We start from the raw sequence: 22919 nt of genomic DNA, 5'->3' as shown, positions 1-22919 counted from the left end.
CCGATGTATCATTACAATTCGTTCATTTAGTTCATTCTCATCTCTACCGCTTTTCGTTGAGCAAAGTATTCTCGCTCTGTGGGTCTCGTACATTACGAAATTTTACCTTAAACCATAAGAAAATTCGTGTTGACTGCCCAGAGTCCGCGAATTCAACGTATTTACATCGATAATTCCAAGCCAGTGCTCGTTTCACTTCGATTGTTTCATCGTAAATAGCACCGATTGCGACAGGGGTGTTGCCCATCATTAAATCGTCAGATAAGGGTCCAGAGGTGTACGTTCGTTGTTTGGAAGCCGAATAGTTTTCGAAGATGACTGAGTGTCATACGTTCAATGGCAATGCCATAACTTGTCATGCATGGAACAAGGATAGGAGTCGTAAGTGACCATCGAAAAGTTTGTAGTCGAGTGAAGTCACTGACGATGAATCATTTTTCCAGAAATTGCTATATCGCCCAACAACAATGAAGTTTACATCTACAAACGCGATGGCAGTGACTGGAAACAGGTGGACGTCCTTAGTCAGCACGATCTGCGCATTATGGGCATTGATTGGGCACCGAACACGAACCGGATTGTAACATGTGCCGTCGACCGTAACGCCTATGTGTGGACGCAGAGTGATGACGATAAGAAATGGAAACCGATGTTGGTGTTGCTTCGAATCAATAGAGCGGCGACTTGTGTTAAGTGGTCGCCACTGGAAAACAAGTTTGCTGTCGGTTCTGGAGCTCGATTGATATCGGTCTGCTTCTTCGAATCGGAAAACAATTGGTGGGTGTCAAAGCACATCAAAAAGCCGATTCGATCCACAGTCTCTTCGATTGCATGGCATCCAAATAATGTTTTACTGGTAGCCGGTTCGACTGATTACAAAGCGCGAATATTTTCCGCTTACATCAAGGACATTGAAGATCAACCGTCACCGACTTCATGGGGTGCTCGAATGCCGCTCGGTCAATTGATGGGCGAATTCAAAACGGGCAATCAAGGTGGTGGTTGGGTAAACAATGTCAGCTTTTCGTCTGACGGCAATAAAATCTGTTGGGTTGGCCACGACAGTTCAATCAACGTTGCGGATGCCAATTCCGGTGGTGCCGTATTCAAACTGAAAACTGAATTCTTACCATTCTTATGCTGCGAGTGGATCTCGCCAACGTCGATTGTCGTCGCCGGTCACGGATGTGTACCATTGATCTATACGGTCGATCAGAGCAATAAAATTTTCTTATCCGGAAAATTGGATCAGTCGCAAAAGAAGGAAAAGGAGAACAGCAACGCTATGCGGCACTTCAAGTCGTTGGATCGGAATTCACGTGCCGAAAATACGGACACCAGTTTGGAATCCATTCACCAGAATGCAATCGCTTGCATTTGCTTGTACGAAGGGGATAATCGTTTGGCGAAGAAGATTAGTACATCCGGTCTGGATGGACAGTTGGTCATTTGGGATTTGGTCAATTTGACGAATTCAATGCAAGGACTTAGTATTTAAAGAAGGTAAAAAGCTTTACACTTTTCTGTTCAGGATTTTCTTTTTGTAATTGAAGAAAAAGGCATTTTCTTGCTCAATTTAATTGTTTTGAATATTTGAAAATAAAACCGCAGGCGTACATAATGCGCAACGTATTTGTATGTTGATTTAATAGGAAAGAGCAAACGAAAATCTTACCTCATGATTATTGCTTGGGTCAGAGGAAAGAGTAAGTTCTCAAAATAAATAGTGAAAGGTAAGATGCATCTCTGTGAACAGCTTAAGATTCAAATCTGGTTCAACTTTGGTTTGTACAAGCATGTCGCAGAACTTTGACCTTATGCTTTCTTTTGTAAATTAAAATTAGGTAGATGCTATTCGCACATTGTCCGAATAGTCACTTCATAATACTTCGAGAAGAATTGTGCGAATAGCCGAAGTATTACAAAGTGCTATTGGCACAAAGACTCCGAATATTTACAATCTAATCCATCGACAGCGTATTTTCGGAAGATTAGGAGTCATATCGCAAAGACTTCAGGCGATTGTAGAACAAGCGGTCTCCGATTTTAATGAGTGATAGCTCGTTGGATTCGTCGTTCACTTCCAGCAAACACGTATCTTTGATTTTTTCGAAAAATAATATTATTTTCTATGAAAAGTGTTCAAAAGTAAAGACATGTTAGAGGGTACCGAAATAGTATATTTCGTATCTAGGACTAAAAGTCTGTTTTAGCATGTGAGAGGTTTCCAGGTCTGGAATCGAATACGCTAAAAAAGACTTTAGTCCATGGTACGAATAATATTTTACACTCGTCAAACCATGAAAACACTGAGTATCACGCGTCAAAAGTTATTAGGAACCACACTTTTTTAGTTCTCTCTCAGCAGACCTTGCAAACAGGTCTAGGGATCCAGGCGATGTTTTCCTTAATGGTGGAGTTTGTTTATGTTATTCGTCAAAGAGAGAAATTTGATACGAAGGCGGAGCTTACTCTCCGTATCAGCGAGTAGTGTGATGCACATCGAACGATCAATTCGTTCGGCTTTATATCGCATATTTTCGGTTTCGCTTTTATTCTCATTCTTCTTCTATACAGTGTTCAAAGAGCGTAAAAGAGAGAACAATGACCAGTTGATTAACTGGTTTCGATGGGTGATACGTCTAAAATTGTATGTAAAAGTCCAGTTAACTAGGAACAAACCAGTTAATTTAACTGAGCTCGATGGGTGAACACTCTTTTTGACATTCTTTTTTAACACTATATACGTTCAAGTTCAACCTTGAACGGTGGCTATTATATTTGGTTTTGTTGTTTGTATATTTCATGGTGTGACAAGTGTAAAATTGCATCACAGGATTGAAACCACTCAATCACAGTATATGTGTGAATTCGTATCCCGAGAGAATAATTTTTGCATAAGCATGCATGTTTCGTTGAGACGAAGTCGAGTGTTCTTTCATATTCGACGAAGTCGCACTTTTTTGGTTTTAGGTTTGAAAACACTTTTTAGGCAATAGCTCAAGAAAAATTATTTTAAATTGTTGTAATGTTGTACGAAAGACCTACAAGTAGAGTATATGCACCGCTTGGTGCGAGTAAATCCACGAGATTTATGACTAAAAATATAGCGAATGTTCGGAGAGTCCACCTTCGATGTTCCACGGAACTGAGTATGGGGTGTTGTACCCGAGGAGATTTTTCTTGGTTATTTAACAAATCAACCGAAAATGATGAATTACAAAAAAAAATCGAAAACGTGTGAAGAAACGCTAAGAAAAATCGCCAAAATGTAACGAATCGCCAAAAAAATCTTGGCGATATTTCACGGCTGTAAAACTACGAAAACTCGAGTAACTCTCAAGTTCATAGGTGGACACCAACGTTACAATAGTTTCACATTTTTTAGTTCCACTTTTTCTGTGGAACTAAAAAAACTGAAACTTTCTTCACCTTGCATATATGCAGCGTTACAATAGTTCCACTTTCTAGAAGTCAGAGTCCGGGATATCTAGACTTTCTAGCTGGAAAAAGTGAAACTATTGTAACGTTGCATATATGCAACGTGAAGAAAGTCTCACTTTTTTAGTTCCACTTTTTTTGTTAGTTTAGGGAGAGTGAAACTTTCTTCACCTTGCATATATACAGCGTTACAATAGTTTCACCTTTTTTGTTGCACTTTTTTTCTTTAAGTGAAACTCTCTTCACGCTACATATATGCAAGGTTACAATAGTTTCAATTTTTTTTTTTATAACTGTGGTGTGGACTATGTTAGGTCAACTCAAGAATTTTCTTGAGATTTAGTTGACTTGATATCTCAATTTCAACTCTAGAAAATCTTGAGATTGAGTTGAGATCCTAAAAATTTCTTGAATTGAGCTAACAAATTCCACATCGCAGTATGTGGAATGTGTTCTTTTATAATGCATCAGACTGAACGATAGTCAGTCAAATTATCAAAAATCACTGGGAACGCCATAAAAGGTGATATTCGATAATAAACACAAAATTGAGGAAAAGATAGTAGACGAATTCAATTAATTTAGTCGTCCATTTAGTTACCGCACTAATACCTACAATATACTAAAAGTCAAGGGTCTAGCGCCAGAAAATGGGAGTGCCTGTAACCAATATCGGACAATACTGGGGGTGGATCTGGGCAAAAATGGAAAAGCCAGAAATTTGATGAATTTTTGCCACTTCCTTTATTTGAGTAAATATCGTCCGATCTGAATGAATAATACATCGTTAGATGCGCCTTAGCTCAAACATGAACCCTATTGATGGTGGCCCTTCTAGGTCGTATCCCTGAGAAATGAGTGAAAAAAAAACTTTGGTATAAAAACTGCAAAAACTTTGAAATTTTGTCACTTCGATAAGTAACGTATCGTTCGATGCGCCTTAATCCAATTATGAACCCTATTGTTGGTGGCCCCTCTAGGTCTGATCCTTGAGGAATGAGCGAAATTTTCTTTTGTAAAAAGTGAAATTTTGTCAATTCCATAAGTTGAGTAAATATCGTCCGATCTGGATGAATAATACATAGTTAGATGCCCCTTAGCTCAAACATGAACCCTATTGATGGTGGCCCATCTAGGTCCTATCCCTGAGAAATGAGTGGATTATTCTAATTTATCGTAAAACTATGCTGTGGTCATGAGTCGGTTGCCAACCTTTAGACGCGATGTTTTATGTTCCAAATTGCTGGATTATTCTAATTTATCATATTTTAAAGTGTGATAGCTCAACTCATACGTACTTTGGGGTAGTAGGATCAAATGAGGAAAAGTTAAAAAATCGTGTTCTTCAGTCCTACTGATTTTTTACATTTTGTAGTCTGTGAGGACTTGAGTCAGGCCTTTTCACTAACATAGGGCCATCATGATAAATTCTGGAGGCTCATGGAATGATTCACTAAATATAGACATATTTATGTTTATGAATATCTGTCTATTTTTAATAAATTATGTCTTTTTTTAGGGAACCGTAACACGAGCCACCAGATTTTATCCAAAATAGACAGATTTTCGAATTTTCGCATTTATGACCTTTGTAACAAGTGGAACTATTTTCCCATTGCGTGTGTGCGTGCAGTGTGACAAAAAAGCTAATCTACAAAAAGAGAAACTATTGTTACACTGCACTGCACATACGCAATATCTTCCTACCTTTTCCACCTTTTTAAAGTTTTATAAGAAAACACCGGAACTAAAAAAGTGGAACTATTTTAACGTCGGTTGTCGTCTCTTACTTAATGTGAATTTTTATTAAATTCTGTCGACCCGGACTGGTTATACTGTTCGGACGATTTATGAAGGATTTTCGTATGTAAGCTCAGACTCACCTCTTGGTGATATCTTTGAGAAATGAGGTAAAAAAATTTGGTGCCAAAAATTAGAAAAATGGAAATTTTGTCACTGTAATAAAAAATATCGTCCGATGTGGATGAGTAGATGAGTTTTATAGTGTATGATGCATCTTAGTACTAACATGGTTGCTATTGATTTCTATCGGTCTTGTAACTATCCATGAAAAACGAGGTAAAAAAGGGTTTCACCTAACAAAATAATTTTTTCGCGATGATTTATCATTATCACAACCACAGATTTTCAGCATTTACCATTTTAACAGCAAGTTTGGTAAACGCTTAGTGAAATTTAAATCAAATTTGACCGAGCACGAGCATGTCGATTGATCTCCTGAACTTCCTTATACATTTTTTGAAAGGCAAGGGACCCGACCCGCCGCTAGGTCGGGATCAAGTAATATTCTTTCAAAGAAATCATGAAGATTAGTAAAGATATAAAGCAAGTACGTAACAGAAGCCTTTCTCAAAAGGTTAAAAATAGCAAAGGAGCTACCATCAGAAGCACTGAAAATTAACATCAATCGCATAACTGGTCATTTATTTAGTAACACAAAAAGTGAAATTAAATTTCTTAAACTATTGTAACCTTGCATATATGTAGCGTGAAGAGAGTATCACTTAAAGAAAAAAAGTGCAACAAAAAAGGTGAAACTATTGTAACGCTGTATATATACAAGGTGAAGAAAGTTTCACTCTCCCTAAACTAACAAAAAAAGTGGAACTAAAAAAAGTGAGACTTTCTTCACGTTGCATATATGCAGCGTTACAATAGTTTCACTTTTTCCAGCTAGAAAGTCTAGATATCCCGGACTCTGACTTCTAGAAAGTGGAACTATTGTAACGCTGCATATATGCAAGGTGAAGAAAGTTTCAGTTTTTTTAGTTCCACAGAAAAAGTGGAACTAAAAAATGTGAAACTATTGTAACGTTGGTTAGGTGGACAATATTGGAGCAGTGAGATGCAATTCTGGAACAATATTCTGTCTATCGTGTGTCGGAAACCCGCGGTCAAGTTAATTTTTTTGTCGTAGACTGCAGAGTTACGCATCTGGGAGTCGTTCACAGAAACCAAGTCGGTTGATCCAAAGTCAAGTCAAGTCGACATGTCGACGACATTTTAAACAAAGTCTTTCTACTTTCGACGCTTGCAGGATTCATTTATCAAAAGCACAATTTCAATAGAACAATTTCTTTATTGGTAGAATTGTCGTGTGAATGACGATTTCGTTTTCTCGTTCATTACAGAAAAAATTCTTTTTTTATAAAGAAAACTCTGCCAGAACTTCGGTCGTATACAAATTTTACAACGGAAATTTACGTAAAACAAAATTTTTTTTATCTCAAAGTGGACACATCATCGAAATATAAATTACATAAAAAAAATAAACTTTCCCTCTCTTAAATGGTAACAACGTCTTTTTGTTCGGTTTGGCAAAAATAGTTACATCGGAATCGCGGTCCAAAAGAACATCGCCAGATCCCCGTAAATTGATCTAAATTCTCTAAGCATTAAATAAGTCTCGTTCGTTTCAAGTAGCTAATCAACAATGTATACAGCCACCGGTATTGAGCTAATGATGGAACAATATTGTCTCGTTGCTCACGCAGCAAACTCAAAACGCGTGGCATGTCCAGATCCTTGATAATTCGAAAAGAATTGATTGAAATCAATGGAACTAAAAACCGTTTTGTTGGCGAAAGCATTACCTGATTATGTTCCAGTGTGTACAATAACAGATCGGCTAGCAATGTAACGCCAGTCCGACCGCTGCCGTCACTACAATGAATCATTACTGGAGGATTGGTGTTATGGCCCGGCGGTACTTCATTATTGCTAGCTAAGCGTACTGACCGCAGTTCTTCCAGAAAATCTGAAAATTGTGAAGGTAGTGGGATATTGAATGGTCCAGCATGCTAGACGTGACATCAATCTGAAAACGTACCCAAAAATTGACTAACATTTTTCGGGCAGTTTTGCTCGCCCCATTCGCAATAATTTAAATGCCACACGGAACGATACCTTCGGCTAATGGTATGATAGATACGAAGTTTACTGGTTATGCCGCGGTCGGTTACTTCCGAAAATTCTTTCCAAATTTGGTACTGAAATTAGAACCGAATCAGACCCTTCCAAGCAACCCGAGGCAAAACAGCCGTCTTTTACCTGTCCATACTCCAAACATTTATCACATGTCGATGGAACATAATGCATTTCATCCGACAATTGAACCAGAAGATAAACGTCGGCTTCCCACACACACTGAACGAATGTGCTCAATGCGGGTGCGGCGTGAGGACTTTGTGCAGCAATGTAAAATCTCTGCTTCGGACCGACTGTAGCCGTTACGTACGAAGCATTGTAATATCCTGAACGATTTTCCAGTGTCGGGGTCAAACGTACCCGATTGTCGTCTTGTGGAAGAAAATTCGGGTCGGAATTGCTAATCCGATTTTCATCGAGCAATGCACAACTGAAATTGGCATTGGCCTTTCGTTTTGGTACACGTTCGAACTCAATGTACAGCTGTGGATCAGCAAGCTTTGATTCCAATGTCTGACACTGAAATGAAATCGGAATTTAGTACCGAAGGTGTTGTTGAGTCTGTAACACCAAGAGCATACCAAATTTTCTTTGATCATTGTCGGTGGTAATGGCAACCGCGGCTGACCACTGGACCAACGTTTTTGTGAATTAATCTCCTCTTCTTTAGTGGGCGAATATTTGTTGCTTTTGTTTTTGTACCATCCGGACGATTCCTTTTTCGATTTCTCACTCGATGAACTCTTCCCTTTGCTTCCCCAGAATTTCCACCGTCGTCTCTTTTTCTCTTTGGAATGATTTTGTTCTGAACTACTAGCTCCTGACTCCATTGTTGTGGACGAATCTAAAACATTTACTGACTGTGCACGATTAAGTTTTTCGAATTGGACGTGTCGTTGATGCAATTGGCTTTGTTCACCGGGTGTGACAGAAGTCGTCCTTGCAGGTCGGTAAATGCACTCAAGGCTCTGTGAATTCGGAAGTATCACAGGTGAATTCAATTGAGTCCGACTTGTGTGCACTGGCTGTCGCGGATACTGTTGCTTTAAATTCAGCATTCCTGTAGTTGACTGAATACTCGAAGCACGAGCTCGCTCTCTTCCAGCCGCTGGGTTTTCATAAATCGGTTCAATTGATCCTCGTGATCCACTCAATTGATTGTAGGAGCCAACAAAACCTTGTTGCAGATTCGATACACGATACGTCCCGTCATAAGGTTTTTGAATTTGTTGTGGCAAAATAGTGGCTTTCGTTTGATTGTCCGGAAAAATACACCTGTCGCAAGATCCATGCGGGATGTGATTTTGTGAGTATCGACAACGAAATGTGTTCGATGGAATCGATGGTTGTTGCATCGAATTGGTAAACATCCTGGTCGATAATAAGTCTGGACTGGAACCGGACACATAGGCCTGATGAGATTGACCACCATGCGATCCAAATGCTAGATCAGGCGTTGATGTTGAACTGAACCGGTAAGGCGGTGCATACTTATTGATTTGCATCATTTGCATCTGTTGTGAAAGACTGACATTTGGGTCGAGTTGATGTCGATAGACACTGTTGATATTTCGCGTATAATCAGGTACTGGCTGAAGCTGTTGACCGAATATTGCGTCTGTAATTGCTGTTTCTCGACGAACATCCGGGTGAGATGTCGTTGCGTAAAGGTTTATGTGTGGATCTGAAGCGACTCTGGATTGTCGTTGTACGTGGTGCAGTTCATTCTGATGTCGATGTCGTCTTTGAATTGAAATTGCAGTTTCATAGTCCGGAGCCAATCGATAACCTGGTAGGTATGCTTTCAACCGTTCATTGTCAAGATTGGTTGCGCTGGTATTGTTGTTGATCATATCCAAACGTGACGAGCTCTGTCGTTGATTGTTCAAAGAAACATTCGATCCCGCCAAATTCCAATTAGCATTAACATTGTCCGACGTTATCGACGTCCTGTTGATATGTTCTTGATTTTGTGCCATCGATATATGGGATAGCGTATAGTCAGTTACTGGTGGAGGTATTTAAGTCTGGCGCATATATTAATTTGGATTGGTTCAAACGGAAAAAAAGTTTTCGCCGGTATCATTCGAGTCATGAGGATGTTGTCTTAAGTTTTTGTTGAATTAGTCGTACACATGGCTCTATGTTCTGAGACTATTGTCGTCTGTGTATACAGCAAACATAATTTAAGACGATGACGGCGTACTTTTTTCGCAGATTAAAAGATAATCTAAAACCGAAATGACTAACGCACCGAACAACGTATATCCACTTCATCCACTTGAAAACATTGTCAGATGATTTGTGTCAAGAGTTAAACGTCAAACAATTCTGAAGAGAGATAACTGGAAAATGGAACGTTCCAGCTGGAAATGTTTTGGTTTTTGTTTTTAAATTTTTCGATAAAATTCACAGGACTTGAAGCACATCCACATTCTGCGGTAATTCGGAAGAAACACAGTTTTCAAAGAGATAACAAAAGAATTACTGAAGATTGATGTGAACAATTCAACCAAGTTACCAAGTTAAGAAGGTAGTCTTGCAAAGACTGCAACAAAACAAATGACCTTTTAAAGCTCCCTTGTACAGCAAACTATTGAAGTAAAAGATTTTTCATCAAACACTAAACAATACCTTTAACAAACGAATTAGTGGATCAGATTTAATCGTAATGACACGTTACGCTTGATGAAGCAGCAATCTCGATAGTATTTTTAAAGTGATTTCGAAAATCTTACCTGTCCTAGATTCTCTATGAGATTACCTATTCAGGAATACATCACACGTCTTTATATGTCATGATCTGTCGATTATATCCTCAAGTAAATTCGAAATTTTGCGTCGAAAAGTCATGGTCGGAGTAACTGACTGATTTAAAATGGCTGAATGGAGACCTCGATCTCCAACAGGCTAATACTATTTTAAAGCTACATTATTCATCTATTAACTCACACATGTTAATGAAATCATTCAGCGATTATATGCAGCCTCACTCTACTACACCGAAAATGAAAATCACTCTTGAGCCTTAAGACTTGGGGCATAGGATAAACTAAACATATTTTTTCCATAAATGATTTTCAGGATCACCCTGAATGCAAGCAGGGATTCCGATCTGAAAGGGAAATTAAATATTTGACCAGAAACATTGTAGAAAGGTTTCAAATGTCAGATTTCCATTCCGGTTAACGGGAGGTATTCTTTTGAAAAACAAGCCACCGAAATCGGAAGCAGTTTCGAGTGAGTTTTTCTTGGAATATCAAGCCAAAACCGCTTTCAAAAAAATTCCTCTATGCTTGTCTAGTGTGAGGTGCTCGAATACCAAAAACAGGCACTTTCCTTAAAAAAATTTCTCCATTAACACGAAACGTAAAAGGTCTTGTGGGGTCTCATTAAACAGGTAATTGCATTTACTTCCGGAGCAAATAACGTCTTATTCAGTGTAAAATTCATCCACACTGAGATAGGATCAGTTCAAAAATAGGTGACACCTTCACTATTTCGGTGAACTTCTAGTGGTTCCTCTGCATCCGAAACGCATCGAAAACTTCAAAAAATCTATTTTTCCTTATTTGACTTTCTAGACACATAAGAGTTCACTGCAAAATGCGTCCGACTTCGGCAGGCTCTGTATCTGGAGGAGTTGTTGTTTATTTTGATTTACTTTTATTTTGATGAGTGTTTCGCTAGTCATTCGTAATATTGCTAGAATTGAATCAATAGCTGCCAGTGCTTTCATTGTGGTTGTTTACAGAAATTGTTGCATTTCAGCATAGCACTGCTACTAGCTTTAACATAAAAAATATTTAGAGGCTGATGAAATTACAGTTTGCTCTGCGTTGGACGTTTTTTCGTTGAGTAATGTAATGAGTTTAAACATCCAATACAAACAATTTAAAGCGGCAGCTCTTATCACTAAAGCCTTTGACGCTTGTTAATTCAGTTTTAATGCTGGGAGTGGTATGGTTTCAGATTCTCTGAGTAAAGTAAAGTAAAAACACGTCCTCGGTTTCAGATAAAGAATTTTTATTTTTGTGATCACCTCTGTTCGGATCAATTTCTCCATTATTTCTCCACACAAAAATTGACAATGAAACTTTGCACAAAATTTTTTATTCTGACAACTTAAGCAACTTGCGTTAGAGCATAATTTAGCCGTTAAATAGCCAGCGATTTACTTCTCACTCCCATCCAAGAAGATCTGAGGTTCATCTTGACTAAACCAAAAGAAATTAAGGAAAAAACGAAGGAACTAATCAAAACTTAAAATTAACTTTTTACGTGGTCAACGTTCTCCCGTTTTATCCGCTCCAATTTGTTTTACATGTTTTCAACAAACGAAACGTAAAGGAGTCATATCACTCATACGTCCGTTTGGAATGGAAGAAATGGAAAGAGAAGGGTACGTCTCTGCATGTGGAACTAATACGCCGATTGAAACAAACAGAGGCCCACTGTGAAAACTTGTCTGGCGTTTAGTTTAATGAGCCACATCACCACACAATATGCCCACAATTGAGATATCACTGGTAAGAGACATTGGGTTGATGTGTCGTTTCGATCCATTAGATTAAAATAAAGGAATGTCGAAAACATAACGAGACAAATGGAGGAGAGATGTACCGTTTGCGGCATCTTCGTCTAATATGGTTCACTGATATTCACTGAATGGCGTTCCGGTGGAAAATTATGTTCTCACTCAAGTGAAATGGGATTTGTTAATTGAATTCGTTTTATTGTAATTTACATATTTATATTGCCAACAACGACAAAGTTACAGCGAGAATTCCAATGTAAAACGAAACGCAAAGCTTTAGATGAAAATAAAATTTTTAAAAGAAATTTAAAAAAACGAAAAAAAACGTTGTTTCTTCACTTGCGTAATTTTTGTTTTATGTTTAAATTCTCTCTCTTTCTTTCAAGGTTTCTCCATTTCATTTTATTTCATTTTTTTTTTGTTTTATTTAACTCTGATCCATTTTTGCTTTTATAAATTTGGTTTTTTTATATTTTTTTTGTTTAATTTAATTATTTTCTGTTCGTTTCAATCATCTCCACTTTCCTTTCTTTCGTTTTTTTTTTCAATTAAGCCAAATAAACATAAATTTTTCTATCTTCGGGTGTACGTGCCAAATACTCACGTTCGATGAGCCCTTCGATTCGCTTCTTAATGACGACAGGTGACGGCAAAAAGCGACTACGCAGCTGCGTTGTTACATCAGATACTAGTAAATTGTGCTGGAAATGGCAAATTTTTTTGGTTCATTAATCAAACGAGAATTAACTTCGAGCTTAATGTCGCGATGAATCATCTGTTATCGGCAACGACGAGCTGTGGCTAGTGTTTGCTCATATAACAGAATTTATGTTGAAACAAATGAAGTAAAAATTTTTGTATCAAAGGCAATGATTCAAACTACAGCGTGTGGAAGGAATGGCTCAGTGGTTACATACGAATCCCGGTTCAAATCCCACGTCAGACAATTCAATAAAGAATTTTTCTAGCGATTATATCGCATTGGTAACGTCCTAAAGTTCACTTAAGCTGCATAATTTGGATAGCTGCAACGATATACACACTGAATGACTCATATGACGTAATCCAAATACGATGAATTTATATGCATAATGTCTAGCCTACATTTAGGCGAGATATCAATTAAGCGCCTAACTTTCCTCAAATAGTATTTGCATACTTCAAGGCGTGATTCGGAAGTCGCGTTAAGCCGGTTGTCCAGACTGAACTAGTTTTTGGCTGTAAAAGGCTGTTAGTGAAATCTCAAACGAACAAATCGAATGGTCTCTTCACGGTATCGGTAAAATTCGATAAAATTTCTCGGAGAAATATTTCTTATGTCCAGATGAGGAATAGTGACTGTCCTCTAACTTAGAGTCCAAAGATTGCACTGAAAAATTGATGACACGAGAATAGACGACGTTCTGAAGGAACGGCGAGTTCCTGAAGAAGCTACATTTCCAACAATCCCTAATATGCCGAATTTTAGAAGCTCTAATTTGATGACTCTCTGACCTCTATCAAAATTGACCCAGGACTCAACCAAACTAAACCAAAATCTCGACGAAATACAAAATGGTTGTGCACTTACCGACATTCGTTTACGCGATTTCATTATACGAACAATTGCTGCTTCAATTTCATGCTTCCTATCCTCGTCCACCTTGCTACGAGTCTCTTTCCGTTCCGGCTCTGATTCACCCTTAGCCGCAACTGTTTGGATTTTCACTCTAAAAAAGACGGACCAAATCAAAGCAACCAATTCCGCGACACAGTCACACAACACAAACCTATGCAATTTCGAAACGAATGCATCGTTCACTTTGAACTCGTCGGTTGGCTCAATTTTTATGTCTTTCTGTTTTTTAGCGTTGCTCGGCTTCATCAGCACCAACAGCCGTTGTGTTGCTTTTCCCATTGACAACGATTGCATCGCTCGGAGTAATTCCTTCTCCGGAATACCCGTCTCCTGTTGAATGTCCTCGTATGATAAACATTCACGGTTGTTGAAAAGCATCAGAATGCACATCTGTAATTGGTAGTGTGGAATGATCCCGTTACAAAAGTCAATTGGCAGTTAAATCGTTTGTACTCACTTGGTACGTCGAAACTTGTAAAATGTGTTTCCTAGTTGTTGTTGGTACACCTAGCGTATTGGAGCTCGAACTGGGTCCGTCATCCTTGTCACACTCGCTACTCTTGCTGCCATAAAACACGGCATTTATGTATGCCGTTCCTGTGAATACGAAAGTTAGTAACCGAATCCAACGCCATATGTGGCTGGAATAACTCACCCATTTGAGGCTGTAGTGTCAGTTGTCGTCCCGAATGTTTTGCCAGATAAAACTTTTTGAATGTGTCGAATGCTGCGCGTGACATCGGGGGAATTGTACAGTTGGGAGTAGCTGTTTGTGTGGGCCAGAAACCGGTTGTCAATATACGCACTGTCAAATCAACGCCGCTCAACGAAATGTTGTGTGCATTCACATGGATTTTGAATTCGTCCATGATCGTATTCGATACGGACATATCCTTAAACATTCCTTCTAATTTGGAAGTGAATTGACATCCACATTCAGTCTGGAAGTGGAACACAAAATTTGTTGTTATGAACGAACCGCAGTGCTGGCTGGCAGTGCCGCTTCGGTTACCTTTAGTTTTGAGATCATATTTTTCTCAGAATCATCGGACACAGATTTGTTTAGCAGTAGACGTTTGGCCAAGTGTGTTTTGTAGTAGCGTTCGAAAACATCCTTTTCCAGCAGATAACGAAACAGTACCATCGTTTTGTCGAGAACTGTTTCGATTTCTTGTTCGCTCATCTGAAAGTGAAGCGAAATTGTTTTACTGTTTTGCAGGGGTCTACGGTCGGAATAACACAGAATGTTCGCAGGAATCGAGTGGACTGATTCCGAATTTTCGTTCCAATTTCTTGGAAGTTTGTGATTTTAGAGGACGAGTCACTTGAACTATGAAATTCTGAACAAATTTGAATGAAACCGGAGGTCTGGTGCTAATCGATATTACGAGTAGTCTTGCTGTAAGTGCTAGACTCTAAAAAGGAACTCACAAGACGAAAGTCCTTGTGCTCCTGGGCTTTGGGACAACACGATAAAATGAAAACAAATGCAAAAAAACTCACCCCACGACCGCCTTTCTTCAATTTGTCATCGATGAACAGCGACAGATACTCCGGCGATTTGCTGTTCAAATTCAAAAAATGTTCAAAATCGGACGAAATCATATTTTTGAATATTTTGTCATTGTTGAACGAATCCTGCAGGAAATGATCGAACCGGTCTTTCAAGTCCAACAGATTCTGTACGAAAGTGATTGGATTCGTTCCGTTCTCTTCCTCCTTCACCAGCATCTTGCCCTGTTCGCGCAAATAGGCCGACACACAGTCAGCGACCGTTCGCAAACCGTCGTACTTGAGCCGCGAGAACAGCTTGTAAATGCATGCGATGTCCTCGGTTTTTGTGTTCTTGATCATGTGCACGACGCCGCTGTTTTCCATTTCGACTATTGACCGCATATGCTTTTTGATCAGTTCGTCTTCGACCACTTGCACAATTCGTGGCTCCGTTTCGGCATCCAAATACAGTTTGGCACGATCCGATTCTTCGATGATGCGCGACTGTAAATTTGGATTTTAGATTTAAAAATGTTTCGACTGGACACCGCGACCACAACCATTCAATTTACCTCCACTTTCTTTATGTAAATGCTCGCATTGTTTTCGGCCAGAAATTTCTGTGCTTCCATTTTGTAGAATGCAGCTGACTGTGTCAAGAACGGCCGTTCAAAGTCCTCCTCATAGACCCATCGATTTTCAATGCCCAAGATGATTAACATTTGGCATGCGTTTTTGATAGCCAGATGATCGATCACTTCGCCACGACGTTCCAACATTACCATTTCCAACAGCGTTTCGCGCAAATGATCCCGAATCCGGCCGTATCGGACCACCTATTGATCAAAATTAAACGATTAAAATTCGGTCCTGTCGGTTAAATGAACGTTGTTCGGTTACCTGGTCTCTGAATATGATCAATCCTAAATTGTAAACGTTGTCTACTTCGTTTTGTTGCACGTAAACGCGATCCATGTACATCAGAATGTCTCTGATCATAACCATTGATGTCTGGTGATCGTTCCAAGCCTGATTCAACGTTTGCAAAAAGTTGTTGTTCAAGCATCTCAACACGTCCTCCCGAATCTACGAAGATAAACAATACAATGGTGATGCACTGAACAGCATCCGACCGTTCGACAAGTCTCACTTTTGTTTCCAAATGATGTGTAACGACTTCCTTCAATCCTGTGTACAAACGTTCGCCGTGCTTGTGCAAAACCATTGTGTATGCATTTCTGTACAGTTCTTCGAACGACAAACCCGAATTGTTTTTCTTCTGAATCTCTTGGATCGCATTCTTCAGCAGCGCCCATATTGACTCCACATACTTTTCATCCATGTTCATCTGAAACCGACAAATCACAATAAGAAAAAACCAGATCGGACGTAAATGGTGAGCTGGGACCATGGTCTCGGGTCGTTTGTAGTATTCGAGATCCCATAACGGAAAGCATGTGAATATGTCGATTGGTTTCGGTGCGGACTCTTCGACAACACTATGTGACATTGAAAATATTCGTATCAAACGAACCGCAAATCAATTTTTAAAAAGTCTAAAAAAAATCCGTAAAAATTTAGTTCCGAAATTGACAGAGTGACGGAATGGGTTGCTTGCGTCATTTTTTTCCCTCGCATAAATAGACGTAATAAACACCATGCAGCATATTGTTTGGTATATGATTGAAGGTTGTTGACCTTTCAAATTGAACAAAAAAAATCTTCTGGCAGGCTAGGATTTTCCCAGTGCCAGAAGAAAAACATGGAAAATGACATACGAGTGTCAATGCGATTAATATGAAACCAATGAACAAAAACATTGAAAGTTCTGTAAATCGAAATCACTCACCGGAAACGCTCGAATCCGCATCTTATCCTTTTTCACTGCAGCTGGACGATTCATTTTTGCTATTTAAATGAATCCGGTTCCTATCAAAGTTGTTTCCACTGCCACTGAAATAAAAGGAAAAATTTGTAAAAATTTGTCGTAAGAAGAAAGGCTTCTTGCTTCATTCGGAACAGAAAAACATCGGGCAAAATCAGGAATCGGTTTATGGTGAATGGCTATTTAATCGGTTAATCGGTAGGCATTATTTGTACGGTTTTGTCGACCTCTTCTACTACTCCTTAATCTGGACGTCTTTTATAGACAATCTAGCAGATTCAAAGGCAGGTCTGGCAAATACATTCAGTAAAACACTAAATTTGATTCAAATATTCCAACGTGATACTTCGCTCTAGCATTTATTCGACGTTTCCTTGATTTAAATTTGTTGAAAAAAAAACTTCGATTTTCAAATTTCTAGAAGAATTTTGAATGAGCAATTCCAGATTCATTCTATTACTTTTGACCAGGGCCTACTTTTTAGAAACTTTTAGAGAAAATCGAGAAATTCAAGAAACTTTGAGAAATTCAAGAAATTTCGAGAAATATTTCTTGAATTTCTCAAAGTTTCTTGAATTTCTCGAATTCGAGAAATTTCAAGAAATTCCAGAAAATTCAAGAAATTCGGGAAACTTCGAGAAATTCAAGAAATTTCAAGAAACTAATTTCTCGAGTTTCTTGAAGTTTCTCAAATTTCTCGAATTCGAGAAATTTTAAGAAATTCGAGAAATTTCAAGAAATTCAAGAAATTAGTTTCCAAAAACTAGGCCCTGCTTTTGACTGTGTTCCACTTTTAGCTGACTAGTCATTGATGCTCACGTAACTGAGTGTTCGTATACGAAGTATTCATAGAAACGTCTAGCAGCGGTCAGCTCAGTTTCATAGAAGATGGATACAAGCTGAAGTCTTCTAGGTCTACACTACTTTCTCTTGAATCAGCAATCGAAATGAGCTACCAATTCATTCGATGTACTAACATTCTAAGCTAAATGAAGTCGGACATCTCCATGTCTTATCAATTTGTCTTTGAAAAGTTTGATCGAATAATGGTGACAATCAGTGGCATTCGATCTGTGATGCTGGTACGTTTCCAGCTGGTACATTTTCATTCAAATTCTTAGTTACGTGCTCAAAAACGCGACCTTAAGCATATAAATCAAAACGTTCCAGGTGATTTGCTATTCTGAAATAAACTTCTACATAAAAATGGCTAGAACTAGATGGTGATATAACTACGATGATGTACAAGGGGATCAACCACCGCATGAGGTTAGCCAGGTGTTCATTAGGGTAAAGAAAAATTTTCGAGGCCTACTGCTGACTAGCTAAAGTAAACCAAAAATTAAGATTCGCATTCCCCACATCTGAACCTGAATTTCAGGTCAACCTAAGAAACTTTGAATCTGAACTGACCTGACATGACATGACCTGAATTTACCTGCACTTTAACGGATTGTCACTGATACATCTCGCAATGAGAATGGACTTTTTTACCTTAAGAAAGTCGCACAGGGGTTTAGAGGGTCTACGGAATATCTGTGCAAGAAATGAAATTTTGTCCATCGATCCACCGTTCATTCAAAGTCTCAGCGTCAGTTTCAGTTCGCTTAAAGCTCCAACTGAAAGTTCATCACACTTCCATTACATTAAAGACTTCATCCGAAGCTAAACAGAGCAACAAAAACGACGATAAAAATTCTAAGTCCAAATACAGTCAAATCCGGGTAAAAATGTAAGAGCGAATTAAACAAAAAGTCGTCCAAGTCTTGTCTATCCCTAGAGTACCTAGAGACACCGTTTTGTCCCGCTAGCTTTAAGAACTTCACAGTTCATTTCTATAATTCCCGAGAATTATAGAATGAAAACAGACACATTGGGGGAACTCATCAGGGACATCAATGTGTGGGAGTTCTTCAAACTATATGCGTTCTATGGTAAGGTGGATAACTGTTAATCAGTGATGTCTGATACATCTCGCATTGCATCAGATATCTGGTAAATTTCAGGTCAGAAATATGCAGGTCATTATCAGATTAGGCTCAGTTCAAATCACATTCAGATAATAGGAGCTTGAAATTTCAGGTCGACCTGACCACAATCGTGGACTGAAGAATGTATAACTTCAGTACTTAGCTTAACACGTTGCCCGTTATTGTGACTTGTCAATTTTAGGCACGCCGGAAAGTGCTAAGGGAGTCAAGGAATACCTCCATAAAAATTTCTAAAAATCAAAAATTTGACTTTTGATTTTTTGAAATTTTTCGAAGGTATTCTCGACCCCCTTAGCACTTTCCGGCGTGCCTAAAGTGCCTGCTCGAGCATTATCTCCTACGTGTTAACGATCAAATGCCAAAGATCTGCTCCTTTGGAATTAATCTTTTGAATAAGCTACGTATAAGTGGAAACAAATTGCATTTCTAGTTGTTGGAGCGTTCTCCGAATATGATTGGGGTGTGAACGCGAATGAGATTAAAAAAAACGAAAGCTGTCAAGAGCAATCTGAAATTGTTTGTCAACAATCTAACCGATCGCTGAATGAAACATTTCTGTTCAGAAAGTAATTTCACTGCACCGCACATAATCGAAATGACAGTGAAATTTCACTCGCAATCTCTGCACACAACGAAATGAACATCAATTATAATTAACACAGTAAAATAAATGGCAATTTAACAAGGAAATAAATTGTGCAACCTTGCACACAACAAAAATTGATGGCACTCATAAGAAAGAGAACAATAAACACGAAAAAAAAGTGTGATCAAAAAGTCTGTCCCAAAAGATGTACAATGGCGGACCAATAAATCATAGTAAGCAAATTAAGTTGACTCTACAGTGTTGCTATTGTTGAACAAAATTATTTCCAACTCATTAACACTGTTCCATTCATCGTACTAATCAAGAACCAGAACATTGTTCGATGATGACTGGAAAGTCGATTTGCAAAGAGATTTGAATGTAGCACATTGGACATATCGAATTTATGTAAATAAATGGGTTAGCAATTCACGAAACCCCAAAAAAAAGGGAAGAAACTTACCGATTGTGGGTGTACTGGGTGTATTCAGTGTTTATATCGCGCAATTATTGTGTTCTGATTCGGGATCTCTGCCTTTCACTAAACAAAACGTTCACGGTTTTTGTGTTGTTTTATTATCAAGTTCTAACACATGATGGAAAATCCAAAAGTGAAAATGTAATGACATGTAGGATTCTTTGCACAAAGGCAAATTAAATAGCAAACACAAAAAACGAATCTAAATTTTCGTTTGTCTCTTCTTTTTGTTACAGTCGCACACAAAACACAAACCGTTGCGAAAATGTTAAAATGGAAATATTTTCACGATAAAAAAAGTTTTTTTTTCTTCTTTTACCAACAGAAAATTAACAGAATCATTCACGAAAATTTAATACACTTGCGATTTAATAGAGTGGCGATGAGAGATAGAAGTTCACTTTCACCACGAAATCCAAAGTGTTTCACATCTACTTTCTGATAATTTCAACGCTCTTTCCGTATATCAAATTAATCGAATCGCAGAAACGAAATGGTAAGGCTGATTTTCGTGTTATTTTTATGCAAATGTGTTTTACAGGAAATAATTGTTCAACGAAAGAAGTGACAAAATTCCAGATCGTTTCAATGCATTAAATTAAAATATTAAAAGGTACAGGGAGATGTGTCAAATACTTAACGAAAATTGAACGAACGAACAAGTAGGGTTGGGAGTTTTGTTTCATGTAACCATATTGAAAAATCGCATTTCATTCTTGCTTGTCAGGGTTGTGCAATAGTGATTTATGAAACTAATAGGTCTGTTCCAAGGCCATTCGAACAGTCAAATTACTGTCAAATTTCATCCATAAAGACATAACCTCATCGACATTTATATGAAAACCGATTTCTTTGGATGAAATCGTGTTCGTTCGGCCAGTGAAAGTTCGTGTTTACAGTTACTTGGAACAAACCTATAATTTTGCTTGTTTAGGAACTATATGTGTAATTACATGAAAAACCGTTCACCACTAACGTTTTTAACTCTTAAAGTTCCTCTTTATTTTCGTAGGATTGATAATTCACTTTTGATGTCATTTTTCGTTGAAACGTATAGAGTGTTTAAAGAGAATAACAAACAGAGTGCCACCCATCGAAATCAATTGTTTAATTCTCTTTTTTTCTCTTTCAACTCTCTATCATATATACTTGATGGGGAACCCACATTTTCCATACAATAAAATTCACCAAAATCGAATTTGTATAGCGTGGTGAATTTTTGGCTGCAGTGTCACCCGCATATCATATACTGCATGACGTCCCCAAAGTTTACATCCTTGGCAAGTGGTGATCATTTGAAAGCTGTCAGCACTGAGGTAAATTTACTTACATTGACGTCAGTGTAACACTGACACATTGTGTTGCATGCTAGCCAGGTCCCATAATGGGACTACCATTCAAATGACTACTACTAACAGGGCGAGTGTCAAGACTTTAAACTTGGGCAAATTTACACCATTTTGCTAGAATAGTAGAGGTAAGCCATTATGGTTCGTAAAGTTCGTGAGACTTTTGACATAAAATATATAAGAGAAATTTGAAAAGCTCCCGAAATTGCCATACTTCGAGCTTTACGACCAGTTTCTTTATTTCATTTATTTTATGAGTATCAGTGAGTAACTCAATCCAAGGTTTTATATGAGGAGGTTACGCTGATCGCAATTTTTTTACTGTGTCCATATCGCAAGAAAAAAATGTGGCAGCTATCGGTAACTCTAACTGCTAACTGCTCTTCAGTACTTTGAACTTAACTGAGACTGTGCTACAATTTTGTATGAAAATTACAACAGAGTTCAGCGGATTTTTGCGATAACGACCCTAGCTATAGACTGTTATGATCAGAACGAGAAAACCAAAGACTAGTTATTAAAACTTGCCTTGGGCTACTTGTCAAAGTATTTACTTCTCTTTCAACGTGGTACATTGAGAGCGAGAGGACCAAAGACCAGTTTATTATAACTTGCCTTGGGGTACTTGTCAAAGTATTTACTTCTCTTTCAACGTGGTACATTGAGAGCGAGAGGACCAAAGACCAGTTTATTATAACTTGCCTTGGGGTACTTGTCAAAGTATTTACTTCTCTTTCAACGTGGTACATTGAGAGCGAGAGGACCGAAGACCAGTTTATTATAACTTGCCTTGGGGTACTTGTCAAAGTATTTACTTCTCTTTCAACGTGATACGTTGAGAGCGAGAGGACCGAAGACCAGTTTATTATAACTTGCCTTGGGGTACTTGTCAGAGTATTTACTTCTCTTTCAACGTGGTACATTGAGAGAGAGAGGACCGAAGACCAGTTTATTATAACTTGCCTTGGGGTATTTGTCAAAGTATTTACTTCTCTTTCAACGTGGTACATTGAGAGCGAGAGGACCGAGGACCAGTTTATTATAACTTGCCTTGGGGTGCTTGTGAAAGAATTTACTTCACTTTCAACGTGGTACTTTGAGAGCGAGAGGACCGAAGACCAGTTTATTATAACTTGCCTTGGGGTACTTGTCAAAGTATTTACTTCTCTTTCAACGTGGTACATTGAAAGCGAGAGGACCGAAGACCAGTTTATTATAACTAGCCTTGTGGTACTTGTCAAAGTATTTACTTCTCTTTTAACGTGGTACGTTGAGAGCGAGAGGACCGAAGACCAGTTTATTATAACTTGCCTTGGGATACTTGTCAAAGTATTTACTTCTCTTTCAACGTGGTACATACATTGAGAGAGAGAAGACCGAAGACCAGTTTATTATAACTTGCCTTGGGGTACTTGTCAAAGTATTTACTTTTCTTTAAACGTGGTACGTTGAGAGCGAAAGGACCGAAGACCAGTTTATTATAGCTTGCCATGGGGTACTTGTCAAAATATCTCTTTCTCTTTCAGCATAACCCTCTATCGATGTAACCTACTCATATACAACCTTGACTTAACGCAGTACTAAAGCCTAGC

General features: G+C 38.3%; 3 protein-coding genes and 1 long non-coding RNA gene across 6 annotated transcripts; 2 read left to right on the top strand and 2 right to left on the bottom strand.

Moving 5' to 3' along the window:
* Nucleotides 1-21: 21 nt before the first annotated feature.
* On the top strand, nt 22-1632 carry LOC119085268 (actin-related protein 2/3 complex subunit 1A-B). Its single transcript, XM_037195620.1, has 2 exons — nt 22-381; nt 444-1632. The coding sequence occupies exons 1-2, from the start codon at nt 315-317 to the stop codon at nt 1496-1498; spliced, it is 1122 nt and encodes a 373-aa protein (XP_037051515.1). The 5' UTR covers nt 22-314; the 3' UTR covers nt 1499-1632.
* Nucleotides 1633-4373: 2741 nt separating this feature from the next.
* LOC119085294 lies at nt 4374-5624 on the top strand. Its single transcript, XR_005089262.1, has 3 exons — nt 4374-4597; nt 5434-5437; nt 5612-5624. It is a non-coding gene; the product is annotated as an uncharacterized LOC119085294 (long non-coding RNA).
* Nucleotides 5625-6521: 897 nt separating this feature from the next.
* On the bottom strand, nt 6522-9693 carry LOC119085248 (tyrosine-protein phosphatase non-receptor type 21-like). Its single transcript, XM_037195584.1, has 5 exons — nt 7971-9693; nt 7513-7908; nt 7292-7451; nt 7056-7219; nt 6522-6986 (listed from the first exon to the last, which is right to left on the bottom strand). Exons 1-5 carry the CDS (start codon nt 9366-9368, stop codon nt 6858-6860), a joined length of 2247 nt encoding a protein of 748 aa, XP_037051479.1. The 5' UTR covers nt 9369-9693; the 3' UTR covers nt 6522-6857.
* Nucleotides 9694-11398: 1705 nt separating this feature from the next.
* LOC119085247 (cullin-3) lies at nt 11399-20634 on the bottom strand. Of its 3 annotated transcripts, XM_037195583.1 has the most exons (12): nt 19964-20634; nt 16888-16991; nt 16189-16386; nt 15939-16124; nt 15611-15874; nt 15048-15542; nt 14557-14727; nt 14200-14485; nt 14002-14141; nt 13696-13934; nt 13497-13635; nt 11399-12627 (listed from the first exon to the last, which is right to left on the bottom strand). In XM_037195583.1, the coding sequence occupies exons 2-12, from the start codon at nt 16939-16941 to the stop codon at nt 12475-12477; spliced, it is 2325 nt and encodes a 774-aa protein (XP_037051478.1). In that variant the 5' UTR covers nt 16942-16991; nt 19964-20634; the 3' UTR covers nt 11399-12474. The 3 variants fall into 3 exon arrangements, with proteins under 3 accessions (XP_037051478.1, XP_037051475.1, XP_037051476.1); XM_037195580.1 differs by having other exon boundaries at nt 13497-13934; nt 19964-20603; XM_037195581.1 differs by lacking the exons at nt 16888-16991; nt 19964-20634 and adding an exon at nt 16447-16630.
* Nucleotides 20635-22919: the final 2285 nt, after the last annotated feature.

The sequence above is a fragment of the Bradysia coprophila genome, unplaced genomic scaffold (genome assembly GCF_014529535.1).
Source record: "Bradysia coprophila strain Holo2 unplaced genomic scaffold, BU_Bcop_v1 contig_94, whole genome shotgun sequence".
Classification (NCBI taxonomy): domain Eukaryota; kingdom Metazoa; phylum Arthropoda; class Insecta; order Diptera; family Sciaridae; genus Bradysia; species Bradysia coprophila.
The sequence above is the reverse complement of the archived record's forward strand: the minus strand, read 5'-3'. Positions and strand labels throughout refer to the sequence as shown.

Bases quoted from the DNA above. Each gene is read 5' to 3' on its own strand.
- LOC119085268 (XM_037195620.1), top strand. From the start codon at position 315: ATGACTGAGTGTCATACGTTCAATGGCAATGCCATAACTTGTCATGCA. The intron at 382-443 runs GTAAGTGACCAT...TCATTTTTCCAG, and splicing joins ATGGAACAAGGATAGGAGTC to AAATTGCTATATCGCCCAAC.
- LOC119085247 (XM_037195580.1), bottom strand. From the start codon at position 16,941: ATGAATCGTCCAGCTGCAGTGAAAAAGGATAAGATGCGGATTCGAGCG. The intron at 16,387-16,887 runs GTGAGTGATTTC...TGTCGGTTTCAG, and splicing joins TGCGGATTCGAGCGTTTCCG to ATGAACATGGATGAAAAGTA. The intron at 12,628-13,496 runs GTAAGTGCACAA...TGCCATTTCCAG, and splicing joins AATCGCGTAAACGAATGTCG to CACAATTTACTAGTATCTGA.
- LOC119085248 (XM_037195584.1), bottom strand. From the start codon at position 9,368: ATGGCACAAAATCAAGAACATATCAACAGGACGTCGATAACGTCGGAC. The intron at 7,220-7,291 runs GTACGTTTTCAG...CACAATTTTCAG, and splicing joins AAATGTTAGTCAATTTTTGG to ATTTTCTGGAAGAACTGCGG. The intron at 6,987-7,055 runs GTAATGCTTTCG...CGAATTATCAAG, and splicing joins ACACACTGGAACATAATCAG to GATCTGGACATGCCACGCGT.